Raw genomic sequence first — 15849 nt, forward strand, 5'->3', positions numbered from 1 at the left:
TTTGCTTGCACATGAAAGTAACGATTCATTGCATAACTTTCGGGGAAAACATTTGCAACCGCTTTCATCAAAGACAATTCCCTATCGGTAACAATCACCTTAGGCATATTCCTCTTTGACGAAAGAAGTTTACGCAACATTTTTAAAACCCAAACAAAGTTTTCCTCTTTCTCATGTGTCACAAATCTAAACCCAACCGATTATGTCAAATCGGTCGATGTGACCCCAACTACCTCAAACATTGGCATCATGTACATGTTGGTTTTGTAGGTGGAGTCCATAACCAAAACCGTTGGAAAATTGTTAAACAACTTAACGGATGTTGGATGAGCCCAAAAGATATCTTCGGTTGTAGTACTTTCACTTTGTGTTCTTGAATAATAAGTATAGTTGTGCTCCTCCAACTTCGAGATTAGATATTGCAACGGCTTCTTGTCACCTCTATTTGCCTTCCATATTTGTTGACGTTCATTGTACACTTGCTTCACATTTGTCATGCAATGTGGTCTTTTGTTCTTCAAATGTATCAAAATATTTCTTGGAAGCATCTTGCTCTCGGTCAAGTCACGTACAATCTGTTGGAACAAAATGTGTTTCACAATGAACCTTATTAAGTTTTGATGATAACAAGGTATTAAAAATTGTCAATTGGTTATTACTAATAATTGTTCAAGTGTACAGGACCAAAGGCTACTCAAGTTATTTCAATAGGTCTTGGAAGAACAATGGAAAGAAAAAGAAATTCTGAGCATCTGAAGAAAACTGCTTCTGAAGAGATGACGTCATCAGAAGCAGAAGGTCATCAGAAGCAAAAGTTTTCATCAGAAGCAATATCTTCACCAGAAGCTATGTTTGATCCTTTAATCAAACTAAAGATTCAAAGTAGCTGATTCTCAATTCAGTCTTATCAAAGAAGAACGAAGAATTGAAAGGGAGGTATCAACGGATATATGGATAGCACTGAGCACTTGTCTCTCATTAATAGAGTTGACAAAGTACAAGTGTACAACCACTACCTCCACTACTCTGTTTTCTGTCTACGCTACAAGACAAAACAACAGCCATGCCTGCAGAATTTGTACACTCAAGATGGGAATGAATTTGAAGTTTATTCTTCAAAGGACTACACCCAAATCAGGCAAAGGATCACTGGTGGATAATCAAAGGATTTCAAACGACTCTTTAGACGTGCTGATTATCTCAACGTCTCTTTCACGCCTCTATATAAAGGAGTGAAGACTTGAAGATTGTAGATAGAGATACATAAGTTCAAAAGCGCCAAAACTCTGTCAATTTGATTCTACAAAGCACACTGAATTTCTGCACTGATTTGATACATCTTAGAAATTCAAAGTCTAGAGTCTTTTCTGTATTGTATTGTGAACACCACTGATTGTATATCAAGTGTTCAATTCAAACTCAATTCTCTGTATTTTTGTTTGATTAGAAGTCTCTTGCCTGCGTGCTTGAGCATTAGAAGTCTCTTGCTTAGTGCTTGAGCATTGGAAGACTCTTGCGTGTGTGCTTGAGCATTTTTGTGAAGTCTCATACTTAGAAAGTATTGAGCAGTTGTAATCTTTGTGATTATAGTGAAATCTCCTTGGAAGTGCAAGGGGGACTGGACTACTTCCGTGTTGTGGAAGGAACCAGGATAACTGCTTGTGTCTTTGTCTTTCTTTTCTCTGCTCTGTTCTTTTCCGCTGCAATCTGACTCTGATCATTTCATCAGAAGCAATCAAACTGCTTCTGAAGTTTTATCAGAAGAAGTATTTTTTAAGAGAAAAAGAAAACACAATTCAACCCCCCCTTCTTGTGTTTTTCACCTTCACAATCTTCTTGTCGTCCTCCTTTAATCTATCGGCAAGAATGTGTCCATCTAAAGCCGGCTCCATCGCATGGTTGTGAACTCCATTAAGAATGTTCAATCCCCATTCCTTTGTTTGCTTACTTTGATATCCACTAATCATGAACAAGCACCCACATTTTCTTGAGCCCATTCTCACATGCTTTGGTTTTTTTTTCCGGCACTTTCTGAGCTCCACTCCTTTCACACACTAGGCGGAACATTGGATTGACCAAGCTTGATCTTTGTGTAACAATTGTAAATCCCGCCTTATTTGCTTGACGACGCACCCACTCAAGCAATTCATCTCTATCTTTCGACTTAACGTCGACTGAAAAAAACCTAGCTGTGTCGACCTCGTGGGCTTGAAGTGGGAGGACACCGGAGCCGCCAACATACTTTGAAGCTTCAACATGGACGAAAGCTTCATCAATGTTTGGTTTCGCTTCAACCTTAGGCGGTTTGACATCTCCAGAAATTTCGACAAAATTTTGTTTTGTCTCTTCCAGAACATCTTCCGCGTTCTCTACCATTACTATAATTATAGAACACATAAATATGAATTAACAACTAACTAATGCATAAAGATCAATGCCATAATGAATTAAAACAAAAAACAAAAACAAAAACAAAAGAAATTATTTTTAGAAAATATGGCAGCAGCTGCCATTTTTTCGTTGTGAAAATTTTTCACAAGAGTTCCTCGGCACCTTACTACCGAGGTTTTCCTCGGCACTACACTACCGAAACTGCCGAGGATTTCCATGACAGAGTTCTACGTAACTGACGTAGAAACCCATAACATATCCAAAAAATCAATCGAATAAAATGCACAATACCTGTTTTTATTACGTCAAAAGTGTGTTGATACCTCCTATACTTGATGCTTGAATGATTTTGGATCAAGAATTAATAAAAAAAATATTGGATTTGGGGATTGAATGGAGGTGGAAATGAAGTTGATGATGAAAATAGTATGTAGGGGAGCAGGTGACTTTTTCATCTGATGAAACATTTTCCTCGGCAGTTAACTACAGCCGGATTTCAAATTCATCGGCAGTTAACTGCCGAGGGAGCAAAATCATATTTTACTAGTATAGCACAACCTTATCAAATATGGGAACAACAATTCTCTTTATCCATAATTAAAAGACCATTTATATAAAAAAAAAATGTTTGTTCCTACTATAAGATCATCTATAATTTTCAGACGTGTAATCTTTTTAATAACAAAAAATGTTTGTTCCTTACCGTAATATTTGTGGTTAATTAGTTAAATTGTGAAGTAAGGTATAAAGAGGGGGAGAGAGAAGCTATATCCGCGCGTGTATGTATGTGTTGTAGTTGTTGATGTTCCAATCTCATCTACCGAAGAGAGTGAAGTTGCAACGACTGATCCGAGTTGAGTTGAATTTTGATCTTCTTCTCTTTTCAGCATTATTTTCGGCGATCCAATCATAGTTTCACCATTAACAAACAAGATCAAGATCCATGTTGTTCGCATCTTCTTCCCTCCTCTTATTATCCCTATTATTCTCATTTCTCTTTACCTCATTTGCATCCATTCACATCTACGACCGTGAACCTTTTCGAGATGTCGGCAATGCTTTTCTTCTCTCCGGCGGCAGCGAAGGCATCGCCTCCTCCATCTCCACCGCTTCCCATACCGATTCCATCCATGACGGCCACTCTTACATTCGGTAATACTTCACTTATGCACAATTTAGATGGATTTGTCAATTTCTATGAATTACTAGCATTTAGTGGCATAAAACTGTTAACTTTTAATGTTGCTGTGCCAATTCTTATCAACATTTGTGCTAGGAACTGTATAATTTGATGTAGACTGAAATGAAGGGGAAAAGGCAAAATAATACTTGGAAGAGCCAAAATTTATTTTGAAATTTTTGGTTGCACTCGAGTAGAATTGATTTTGCCTCCTGATTTGATTCTAACTTAAAACTAGAATTTGGTGTTTTTGATTCTAAAAGTGATTTTCAGACTCAAATTGTTCAACCCACTTTTAGACAAACATAACTCACTTTTATCCAGAATCAATTTTTTACCTCGCAGAACCAAAAGCATGTATGTTTGGATTTAGTTTTTTCACTGTGAAATGCGCAATGAGAAGTTTTGTACCGTGTTTGCTGTTAATATTCTTACTTGATGTTTCGTCATATGATCTCTGAACTAATCTATTCTATTAAAAAAGTTAGAATCTTAGATTCATTTATGGATGATGCTGCCAAGGGCCAGTAGTTAGGTTAACTGTTTGGTGAATTCATTATCTGCTTTTTTTGTCAATGTAGCGTGTTGCAATCTTCATGAACCATGGGACTGCTGAAGTATGAGACAAAAAACTTGTGTATCTTTAGTATTCTTTAAAATGTTTAAAATTGCACATGAATTTACAATTTTTTTGTGGCAGATATTAGTATTGTTAAGTACTCCCTCCGTTTCAAAATACATGTCCATTTTGGAGAAATTGCAGTAACCAAGAAACCAAATAAATTTTGTTATTTTTGATGAAAATATGTGTGTGTTTTCTATAATACCCTTAACCATTTATTATTTCATTTTATTTTTTTCTCTCTACAATAAATATGCAAGGGTGTTATTGACAAGACAATAATTAATGTTGCATTGAAACTTGAAAGTGACGAGTATTGTGAAACAAAATTATTCTCTCAAATGGACAAGTATTATGAAACGGAGGGAGTATTATGTTAGGGATGAGAATTGAACCATCTCCCTCTTTATCATTCCACTCCTTATCTCCTCCATCCGAACCAGCAAACCAACCTTATATGTTACATCTCATTGTATATGGATTTATATAATTCATATTATTTCCTCATATTTGAATGATATGTCAAACATAACAGAAAACACTGACTTTTTCTGCTTGTGGGTGATAGGTTTGAGAATATAACCATTAGGAGAAGAAAATCTGCAGCCAGGGCGCGTGGTACCGTGCCAATGCACATTATAATTTTTGAGGCTGCTGATCGTGATGATATAGGCGGTTCTGTTTATGGCGGACAACGGGCAATCTGTTGCACCTCTGATTTAGCTAAGATGGGAGCTTGTAAGCAAGGAGAGGTTATCAGGAGACCTTCTGCAACTGACACTAATTGGCCAGTCATTATAGATCTATATTTCAAGGGGAAATCCCGAATTATCAGTTTAGATTCTAAGGAAGTTTCTATCACAAAGACTGGAATGTATAATTTGTTTTTTGTAGCTTGTGACCCCAAGCTCAAGGATATCGTGATGAGCGGGAAGACAATCTGGAAAAACCCTGATGGGTTTTTACCCGGTAGGATGGCCCCATTAAAGAAGTTTTATGTATTTATGGCGCTGGCTTATGTTTGCCTTGGCATTGTTTGGCTCCTTCAGTATGTGAGGTTTTGGGATGATGTATTGCTACTTCAGCACTGTATCTCAGCGGTTATTGTTCTTGGATTGTTTGAGATGATTCTCTGGTATTTTGAGTACGCCCATTTCAACAATACTGGAATCAGACCTATTATTCTTACAACATGGGTTGTCACTGTTGGGGCTATAAGAAAAACAATAGCACGGCTTCTCATTCTCTCTGTTTCCATGGGTTATGGTGTTGTGCGACCCACTCTTGGCGGTCTTACATCAAAGGTTCTTTTGCTTGGAGTAACTTACTTTCTTGCATCAGAGTTGCTGAATATAACAGAATATGTGGGGACCATTAATGATGTATCTGGAAGGGCAAGGCTCATTCTAGTTCTTCCTGATGCTTTCTTGGATGCATTTTTGATTTTATGGATTTTTACTTCTCTGTCAAAAACACTAGAACAGTTACAGGTATGCATAATTCATAACTTGTCCTGTGCCTATTATCTTTGCTCGAGTTCCTATTATTTTACAGCACCCTACCTCTAAATTTTTCTGTTATGGATTTCTGACTATCCTCTTTTTTTCAAATATGTTTGGTATTCTGTCTGTATCTTCCTTGTCAGGCAAAACGGAGCTCTGTTAAATTGGATATATACAGGAAATTCTCAAATGCACTATTAGTGACGGTTACCTCTTCAGTTGTCTGGATAGGTTATGAGGTAAGGCTTACAATCAATTTATTTATTTTGTGCAATATAACATGGACCTCTTGTATTAGTAACTGAAATTATTGTCTTATCTCAAGAAAAAACTGATGTTCCTGTTTCACTGTGTTATATTACATTGCTGCAGTAGAAAAGAAACCCCAAAAAAATTAAAAAGTCCAATCTCGACTTTAATTTACTTTCTCTTTTCAAGCTTTCTTTATTTTCAATCCATATCACCTTTGCATCTAGGTACCGGGCCTGTTCCTTTATATTTTCTATTTCTCACAAGTGGTCAAGTGGTAAAAATAGAGTAATGTGATTCATCTGGAGAAGAGAGAAATGAGTGAAAATAACTTATTGGAAGAAACCAAAATACCATGCAACACATTCAGTTGTCAATGTATGGCTGTATGTGTCCCAGCTAACGGCTCTTAAGCCTCTGAAATGAGCTTGTCATTGTCCTAGCTCCCTCATGTTCGGAAACTGGCCACTCCTTTAGAGTTTATCTATGTTGTTTTTATCTGCAGTGTAGAATTGCTAGCATTTGGAACTAACGTTACTTTAAGAAATCTTAACTTGTAGAATGGCACCTGTTGGCACCTGTTATTATTTATTATTTTTTTCCTGGGTAAATATCAAGTGGATATGTGAGAAGAAGAAAAACTAAGTGGCTTCTGATTAGAAATGGGAGAGGAAGAGCTGAGAAAATAATAAGAAAATCTATGTTTTTACAAAAAATTGATTTTTAATAGAGTTCAATGATGCTGATCCATGTAGCTGACCTTCTACCTATTAGAATAAGGGTTATTATTGTTGCCGTATCAAATATCAAGAAAACAAATTATTAATAGAGAAGAGGGAGCTCAAAAAACGTTGTCGAGGAAACTTCAAAAAATTGGAAACTAAATGTGTGCCACTCAACCTATCAGCCAAATGAACAAGAGGAAAATGCATGATCAAAGGAGAACACGAGAAGTGTACATGCATGTAAAATAAAATTGATCAAATGTATGAATCAAGTGATGACTAACTGGGATTCTTCATTTTGTGGATATGTTTGAAAGAAACATCCAGAGGTGTTTCTATCCCTGCTTTTATTTGTGTTTGACTTATCTGAAACCTCTTGTCTCTATTTCAAATAAATTACTAAGTGTAGTTTTGTTATGGAAATATACTGTAATCTGATATCCTTCAATTTTTTTATCTTGATCGCCATCAGCATATGCTAACTTTACTTTTACAGGTTTACTTCAAAGCAACAGATCCATTTAATGAGCGCTGGCAGAGTGCTTGGATCATCACTGCATTCTGGGACATTCTAGCATTTGCACTACTCTGTGTTATATGTTATCTCTGGGCACCTTCCCAAAGTTCTCAAAGGTGCATTGTATTTTTCAAGTCGTTAATTACTAGTTATTTTAAAATGATTCTTTAAATTAATCTCATCAATTAGTAAGCTACAAGCTTTTGAAATTTACAATGTTGTGTGGGTGAGGCTAATTATACACTTGTAGTAGTAAAGCCGTAAAAAAAAAAGGGCAAAAAACAGTATGTCATTGACTCATTTCATATTGTAACGTCTGATCCAGATGGTTTCCGATAGAGTCTCACTTCGTTTGTTTTATTTGCCTCTGCGAACCACGTAGGTACGCATACTCAGAGAAAGTGGGAGAAGAATCTGATGACGAAGAAGCCATGTCTCTAACTAAGGGAAAGCAAGAAGGCCAAGGAGAAATAAGTTTAGTCCGGCAAGAGAAAAATGGCCAAACTGATGCATCTTCTGATGATGAAGATGACGAGTCAGAAGAGGATAAAAGGGAATAAGCTTTTGACAGCTTTCTTTTACCACGTCTGTACTGTTTTCCCTGCTTGGTTTTCAAGTCTCAAGACTTCTGCCCCGACCCTCAATAGGAGGTGTTGTAAAATTTTGTTCCTTTGTACTGGAAATTAACTAGTAACTACATCATATTCTTTGTTCCAAATTGTTTTATATCATGTATGTAATTAGTGTATAACAATTGTTGCACATGATGATCAAAATTGTTGCGTTCTTTTTGCCCTTGCATACTTGGAAATCCCATTGACTATTGGAATTAAGTGTGTCTGTATTTAAAATCACATTCTCCATCCCTAACAGAGATAAAGTATGAATTTGAACTTTGAATTGATTCATTTTGTGTTTAAAATCAGAAGTTTCTTGACCAATGTTTTCAAAGATATTTTTTTTGTTTTTGAGAGGAAGTTTCCAAAGATACTTAAACTTTTGGTCAAAAACAAAATGATATTTAAACATGAGCACGGTCATGAGTCATGACTAACTTATTTATTTTTTATTGGTCAAATGCATCTAAAGGTCCTTTTTCGTTTTTTCTAAAGTGGTCCTTTAAATTTCAAAAGTTGCAAACAAGTCCTTTTAGTTTTTGAATCATTTCAAATAAGTCCTATTGTAGATAGCATAATTGGTAATTGCTTCCTTGAACTCATCTTTGGTACCAAATCTGACTCCTAACACCCACTTAAAATTAGTCATCTTTTTAGGCATGACAAATGGTGAATAATGCTCTTTGTTGCTATCATCTGAATCATCACCATCATCCTCTAAAATGACTTGTTTGAAACGATTCAAAAACTAAAAGGATTTGTTTGGGACTTTTGAAACTTAAATGACTTGTTTGGGACTTTTGAAACTTAAAAGACCACTTTGAAAAAAACGAAAAAACTTAAAGACCTTTAGATGCATTTGACCTTTTTTATTTATCAAGGAGAATGGGGGAAAATATGATCCATGATACGTTCCTTTTATTGGATAAAGATAACAATGTTTTATAAAAAAAAATTCAAAATGATTTATCTCGTTGCTAAAAAACGAATTGCAACTTGCAACCAATATTACTGCTAAAGCAATGTTAGCAACACTCTCTTTTGAGCACTCTCTCTAGCACCCACTCTTTTATTGGGTGAAATCAATGTATGTCCCACCACTTTATTATAATTATTACAATCATGATCCAATTTGATCCCCTCACAATATTATATTAAATTTATCATTTTATAAAAAAAACATACAATCCTCTAGTCATTAAAATTTTCTTGTGCAATGTGGACAAATAATAATTCTTTACATATGAACTCCAACATAAAATACACATTGTCTGGAAGAGCAAGTCTTATCTAATCATAACCCTAGATTAAAAAAAAAAAGTTTGGGATGCACATACAAATAAAAATAATAATAATTTAATCACAATATTTAACATCATTTAATAATTTTTTTTTAAAGTTTTTTATATTTATGAGTGCGCCTAAACATATTATATTTGAGATTGTGCTTGATTGAACACCTCTCCAATAAGGGAGTTCAAGATCAACAAGGATGGAGCCAATAAAGGCAAGGGTGTGCTAGCTGGCTGTGGCAGTCTTCTCTGTAACTTTGATGATAGATGGCTCATGATTGAGTGTGGAAAGCGACTCTAGGTTTCATTGATATGGTTATGAACAGGTGCACGTTGAGTGAAAGTACTTCACTTTTGTTTGTCGTATCCAAAGACTGATGAGTTTGAGTGGGCATATCCAAGTAACTCATAATTGTCAAGGAAACATAGTTAAGATTGACTTGCATGTTGAGTAAAAGTACTTGTGAAGGAAACATAAGTTAAGATTGACTTGCAAATTTCTGCAAGTGAGATTCAAAGTATCCTTTTTAACTACATCTCTGAATTTTACTTGCCTAGAAATGTGCATTTAATTTATTATTTTTGTCTTCTTCTTGAGCTATGCCTTTGTATAAAAAAAAGAGTTACATGTAAAATTTACACTAATGTGTACAGTATTTAATAACGAGAGGCAAGTAAATCTTGCCTCCATCTTAAGTTGGTCATGACTGTGCTCATGTTATTATATTTTTTTTTATCGATGGAGAATAAAACGAGAAGAGAAAACAAAACCAAGAAAAAAGACTGCTCCATGATCCTCACAACACCACTAGCATCAGCTAGAAGAGACAATCATTCTACAGCCGTTTCTGATAAGATATAAATTTTGTATCTTGTAGTTATCTGATCTAACACTTCAAGTGTAATCAACCAAAAACAATTAACAAAGCCAACTTAGAGTCCAATTAATCAATAAGTTTAGCAGTAAGGCCCCGTTTGGATGGCTTATTTTGAGCTTATGTGGGCTTATCTACTCCCATAAGCCTTTTTAAAGGTGTTTGGGTAAATAAATAAAAATAGTTTATCATAGTTTCATAAGTTGCTTATGCCATATTTTAATAAGCCTAAATTTTCAGCTTACCCTCCGACTTAACAAGGAGCTTATGAATTTATGTATAAGAGAGTGTGATATTGTAATTCAAAAGCTTGTATTATTTGACAGAGATGCCTTTACATATATAGAATGATGTATGTGCTAATTGATGCAAATAAATACAATAATAATTACAATAAATAAAATGCTGTAAGTTGGTAACCGAATGGTACAGCTGAAGATATGCATATAATTATATATAATGTAATTGCAACAAATTAGGAATTCTTGTTTCTTTGGTCAACATAACCGTTGCAATGTACATGGGCTCCAATACGCCCCCTCAAGATGAAGGTACCATCAATGACCTTCATCTTGCTTGTAAGTTCTTGAAACCGTGATGTTGGTAATGGTTTTGTGAGAAGGTCTGCAATTTGATCTTTTGTTGACACGTGGCTGACTGAAAGTTTTCCGGCATGAACCTGCTCTCGAACAAAATGATAGTCCATGGATATATGTTTCATTCTTGAATGTAGAATTGGATTAGAACAAACATAGGTAGCTCCAACATTATCACATAAAAGCTTAGGAGGTTGAGATATTGCAATGTGCAGTTCTGAAATAAGGTTAGTGAGCCACATGATTTCAGTGGTAGCTGTAGCTACCGCACGATACTCTGCTTATGTGGATGAGCGAGCTACTGTTCGTTGCTTCTTTGAGAGCCAAGAGATAGGATTACCACCAAAAAATATAAGATACGCTGAAGTGGATGTGCGATCATCGGGATTGCCACCCCAATCAGCTCTGATACCATATAAGAGAGTGTGATATTGTAATTCAAAAGCTTGTATTATTTGACAGAGATGCCTTTACATATATAGAATGATGTATGTGCTAATTGATGCAAATAAATACAATAATAATTACAATAAATAAAATGCTGTAAGTTGGTAACCGAATGGTACAGAAGATATGCATATAATTATACATAATGTAATTGCAACAGATTAGGAATTCTTGTTTCTTTGGTCAACATAACCGTTGCAATGTACATGGGCTCCAATATTATGTAACCTCCTTCATCTCTCTGGATCCACTTTTTCAAAACATTTATTTTTATTTTATTTTTTTGTTTTTAGAAAAAAAAACATATATTTTAATTATAATGTTAGTTATCTTTGGTTGTGCATGAGTAATAAAATTGCTATATACTTATCATACTAAAGTAACACACGTAACTAAGATTTTTTTTTAAGGATGATTTTTATTATTTTTTTGTTATGTAACAAAATGAAACTGAATAAAAAAACAAACTTAACTAGACTTTTTTTTTTTTGTAACAAACTGTACATTAATATCTATATATATGGTAAGTTTACAATCATAATTTCTCAAGTTTCTATTTATATTAATGTATAATGATGTTTAGACTATTTATTTACACCTCGAATGTTAATTTTGTCTTATGAATATTGATATTTTTTTAAGGACGAATATTGATTATACTATATATATAATTATAATTAATATATTATAATATTATTTTTTACATCTTGATTAATTTTATCAAAAAAAATCTTGATAACTGTGGTTCGATTCTTTGATTTTTTTGTTAAATTAAAAATATTTAAAATTTCAATAATTACTTATGTAATGTCACATCCAAACGCTTCAATTTATGTAAGTACTCTTTAGTATACATATCCAAACATAAATAGCTTATCAAGTACAAGAGCTTATAATGTAAGCTCTAATGTTATAAGCCCTGATGTTATAAGCATCTATATAAGCTGTTTATCCAAACGGGGCCTAAGAGGAATGCTAGCAACACTCTCTTTCGAGCATTCTCTCTAACACTCACTCTTTTATTGAGTGAAATCAATGTATGTCCCACCACTTTATGTGGGTTCCATTTCCAAAGTATATGTCCTACATTGATTTCACCCAATAAAAGAGTGAATGTTAGAAAGAGTGCTCAAAAAAGAGTGTTGCTACAATTCCTAAAAAAATTATGAAAATTAAATATTTTAAAAATATTCATCAACACGAATCCAACAACATCTTACATGATATTATTTATCTTTGTGAATTAGTAGAAAAATATGGTCAAAGTATGTTAAATCAATAATGTTTATTTCCAAATAGGTCATTTGTTGAGGGACGGAGGCAGGGGCGGTTTTACCACCCAGCTAGCCTGGCACACGCCCGGGCTCAGTCCCGGATCTCATAAGAGACCATAGGTGTCACTGTAGTCAAAACTTACCTATAATTATTATATTATCCACAAAATATCACATGATATATGGTGTTGCAGCGGATAGGCGCGCTCCTTAATCTTGTAAAACTATTTAATATATATTATAAAAGTATTTGGCAAAATATTTTGCCCAGGCTCCGCAAAATTCATGGCTCCGCCACTGGACGGAGGGAGTACTGTATATAAAGAAAACGACATCTTTCAGCTCTTTTGGGCTGCCTTTTTTTTCTTTCCAAAAATGTCATCAATTTTCAATACAAATAACACATCTAACAAATATATAAGAATAAATTTAAATATTAAAAAAATATAACAAACACGATATAAATATATATATATATATATATATATATATATATATATATCTAATTTTTGTTTCCTTTATCATTTAAAAAGTGTAACAAATTAAACGATTATATTTATACATACTTTTTCATTATCTCATTTATACTCTTAAACAATTTTTTCTATAATAAAGATTAATGATTAGGTCATTAGAAAAAAAGAATTCAAATTATATATTTTTTTGGTTATATTGTTGGTGTCATTGAAATAGATATTCATGGTTAGTTTGATTTGTTATAATTGAAAGCAACAAACATTTATATTTTTAGTTTTAATCAAAATTTCATTAAAAAAACATTGTTCATAATTTTCAAACGTTAAAGTAATAAAAAGAGTCGAAAGTCATGATGTATTTGATCAATAAATATATGTGAGACTTCTTTTCTTACTCAATAGTATAAAACATAACTGAATTAGTCGATTTTTGATTGGATGGATTAAAAAAAAAAAAAAACAAGTTTGTTTTTGGGGCGTCATCATTAAAAAAAAAAAAAAAACATTAAGTGCTAGTATTGTTTTATGACAAAAATTAAGGTTTAAATAGAAAAGCAGAAAAATTGTTTGGAAATTTGATTAGTGAGAGTGGAAAAGGAATAGTAGCAGAGAAAGAGTGATGTCGACGAGTGAAGATCAACGACAAGTGAAGCAGAAGCAACCAAAAGATGGTGAACGGATCCTCGCCCCGACCCGTCGACCCGATGGTACACTCCGAAAACCAGTTCGCATCAGAGCTGGTTATACCCCTCAAGATGAAGTCGCTATTTATCAACCTAAACCCGCCCTCGTATGTTATCTTTCTCAACCTAACTAAAGTTTCATTTTTTAACTTCAATTTTCAAACCCCATCAATGGGTTGTGTTCAAAAATGTTTATTTATTTATTTAAATAAATTGTGCAGATGAGAAAGGAAATGGCCTCACACATTGGTCCTCCTGGTTATGACCCTCAATTGGATTCTAAACCTAAAACCAAAGCTGTTAAGAGGAATGAAAGAAAAAAGGAAAAGAAACGCCTTCAGGTATATAACTTTATTTTTATCTTTTCTTATGGAAATAGCTTATAATAAGTGTTTATATATGATAAGTGCTTATGCATAAGCTGAAAATTAAAGAGGGCCAAAGTATTGTCAATTAGTGGCTAGCACTGTAGCATAGCGAAATTTGAACAAACAGTTGATATTTTCGTTATTTTTTGTGATTTGCGATTGACAGCATGGGGGATTATATTAGAAATTAAGCTATTGTGTATGTGTATATGTTGAGATTGCATCACATTGGTGTGATTGTGAATAAAGAAATTAAGTTGCCAGAGTTATTTACTTTTTGCAGGCAAAGGAAACTAACTTAGAACCAACTGTAGTTGAAGATAGCAGAAAGCAAGAAAATGTAATTGTGGAGAATTCTGTTCATTCATTAACTTCTCAGATCAATGAACTAGCTGTTTCTGGAGATACATCCATCGTTACTCCTACCACCAATTCCGTGGAAGCTTCGGAGCCAATTGGGTCAGCTCAAGATTTAGACAAGAGAATTCGAGCATTAAAAAAGAAGGTGCCTATACTATGCTTTTAACTTTCTGCATATGTCAAGCATGCACGTGATAAATATTCTATAAGAATTCATTGGTTTTGAGCGTTTGATGAGGTTTATTTTGGTAAAAATGTAGTATTTGCTATGCATGTCTAGATACCTTGATGATCCTCTTTTTTATGTGTTCTCCACACAACGTTTTAGTAACTTAATCCAGCTAGGATATTATTTCAGCATAAAATTTGATGTCTGAATTAAATTATACGGATTTCACATTGGTAAATTAGAGTGAGGCAGATGATATCGATTAAACTTTCCGGTCTCAGATTATATTTAAAATAAGGCATGCAATTAGAGAATAACAATTTTGCTAGTGTGGCTAATGGACGTAATTTGGTCCTTCTACTCTTCTAGTATAGGTTGTGTTATGGATTATTCCATTGGTTGCACAGACGCACAGTAGTTAGATACTCATGCTTACTTGTCTCTCTATATCAGCATCGTATCATGGTATAGAAGTACTTAAAATGATGCTGTCTATCCAGTATTTCAGTATTATTATGGTTAGGATATGTACACCTCTTTACCTTTATAGGTATCTTTGTGATGGTCTCAAAAGAAGAACTCATTTGCAATGCAACTTATATTGCAGTCTAAACATCTAAACCCTGATATTTTACCAATTTGTCTTGATCTTATTTATTCACTTCTTATTAAACAACTTCTTGGATTCACTCAAATATTTGGCTACGAATCATTCGTTGAGATTGAGCCAACAAGGATCCCCACTCCTTGATTCACATATTCAGTTTCTTTGTTTCTTGTCTACCAAATTAGAGTTTTTGCTAGAAACAATGCATGGATACCATGGCAAATAGGTAATAACTGTGTTTAAATGCTTAGCTGGAAGCTCAAATAAAAATTTGTGTCATCCATATTCTTCTTGTCTAGTGGCTTTAAGCTGTGGCCAACATTTGAATTGTATCTATTCCAAAGGACTTATAAGACTGCCCATAGTTTGATGGTTATTTTTTTAACTTGTTTTGTTATGGGATAGGATTGTATGGGGATGACTATCATAGTCATGATGACATGGTATGTGTATTTTAATTTTCCCCATCTTGCTGAATAACTAGGGTTCAAATAGTACCATTTTTACTTAACATTTGACTGTTGGGTGTAGATTCGACTTACAGAAGCCCTTCAGGAGAAAACTGCAGAGCAAGATTTAAAGCCGGAGCAGTTAGAGAAGCTAGCAAAGCTGGAAGATTGGCGTAAGGAGCTAAAACAATTAGAGGATAAAAAGGCTGAAATATCGGCAGCTTGATTAAAGTGTTTAAATTAGGATGATAAGAATTTGTAGTTCTTAATGTTTCTTGGTTAGATATAAACTCCAAATCAGTAATCTATCAAGGATTTTCTTTTCATCGTCTCTTTTTACCTGGCACTTTGCGCTACAATATTTTAGTATATAACTGTTCGGGAGTTACCTTACCCATCAATAACCTTATATACTAAAGAAATTCAACATGAGCTTTGTGTTTGCTTGAA

The 15849-nt window shown here is 34.0% G+C and overlaps 2 protein-coding genes across 2 annotated transcripts; both read left to right on the top strand.

The window, feature by feature from the left end:
• The first annotated feature begins 3119 nt into the window (after positions 1–3119).
• LOC11425126 (transmembrane protein 87B) lies at positions 3120–8019 on the top strand. The gene is made up of 5 exons (XM_003593045.4): positions 3120–3543; positions 4762–5683; positions 5839–5934; positions 7166–7302; positions 7569–8019. Exons 1-5 carry the CDS (start codon positions 3335–3337, stop codon positions 7744–7746), a joined length of 1542 nt encoding a protein of 513 aa, XP_003593093.1. The 5' UTR covers positions 3120–3334; the 3' UTR covers positions 7747–8019.
• A 5302-nt stretch (positions 8020–13321) lies between these two features.
• LOC11423581 (partner of Y14 and mago) lies at positions 13322–15849 on the top strand. Its single transcript, XM_003593047.4, has 4 exons — positions 13322–13553; positions 13668–13787; positions 14098–14319; positions 15482–15849. Exons 1-4 carry the CDS (start codon positions 13383–13385, stop codon positions 15623–15625), a joined length of 657 nt encoding a protein of 218 aa, XP_003593095.1. The 5' UTR covers positions 13322–13382; the 3' UTR covers positions 15626–15849.

This window comes from Medicago truncatula, chromosome 2 (assembly GCF_003473485.1).
Source record: "Medicago truncatula cultivar Jemalong A17 chromosome 2, MtrunA17r5.0-ANR, whole genome shotgun sequence".
Classification (NCBI taxonomy): domain Eukaryota; kingdom Viridiplantae; phylum Streptophyta; class Magnoliopsida; order Fabales; family Fabaceae; genus Medicago; species Medicago truncatula.

Excerpts from the sequence above, each read along its gene's own strand:
- LOC11425126 (XM_003593045.4), top strand. The coding sequence starts at position 3,335 with ATGTTGTTCGCATCTTCTTCCCTCCTCTTATTATCCCTATTATTCTCA. Across the intron at positions 3,544-4,761 it reads GACGGCCACTCTTACATTCG|GTTTGAGAATATAACCATTA; the intron begins GTAATACTTCAC and ends TGTGGGTGATAG. Across the intron at positions 5,684-5,838 it reads AAACACTAGAACAGTTACAG|GCAAAACGGAGCTCTGTTAA; the intron begins GTATGCATAATT and ends CTTCCTTGTCAG.
- LOC11423581 (XM_003593047.4), top strand. The coding sequence starts at position 13,383 with ATGTCGACGAGTGAAGATCAACGACAAGTGAAGCAGAAGCAACCAAAA. Across the intron at positions 13,554-13,667 it reads ATCAACCTAAACCCGCCCTC|ATGAGAAAGGAAATGGCCTC; the intron begins GTATGTTATCTT and ends TAAATTGTGCAG. Across the intron at positions 14,320-15,481 it reads TTCGAGCATTAAAAAAGAAG|ATTCGACTTACAGAAGCCCT; the intron begins GTGCCTATACTA and ends TGTTGGGTGTAG.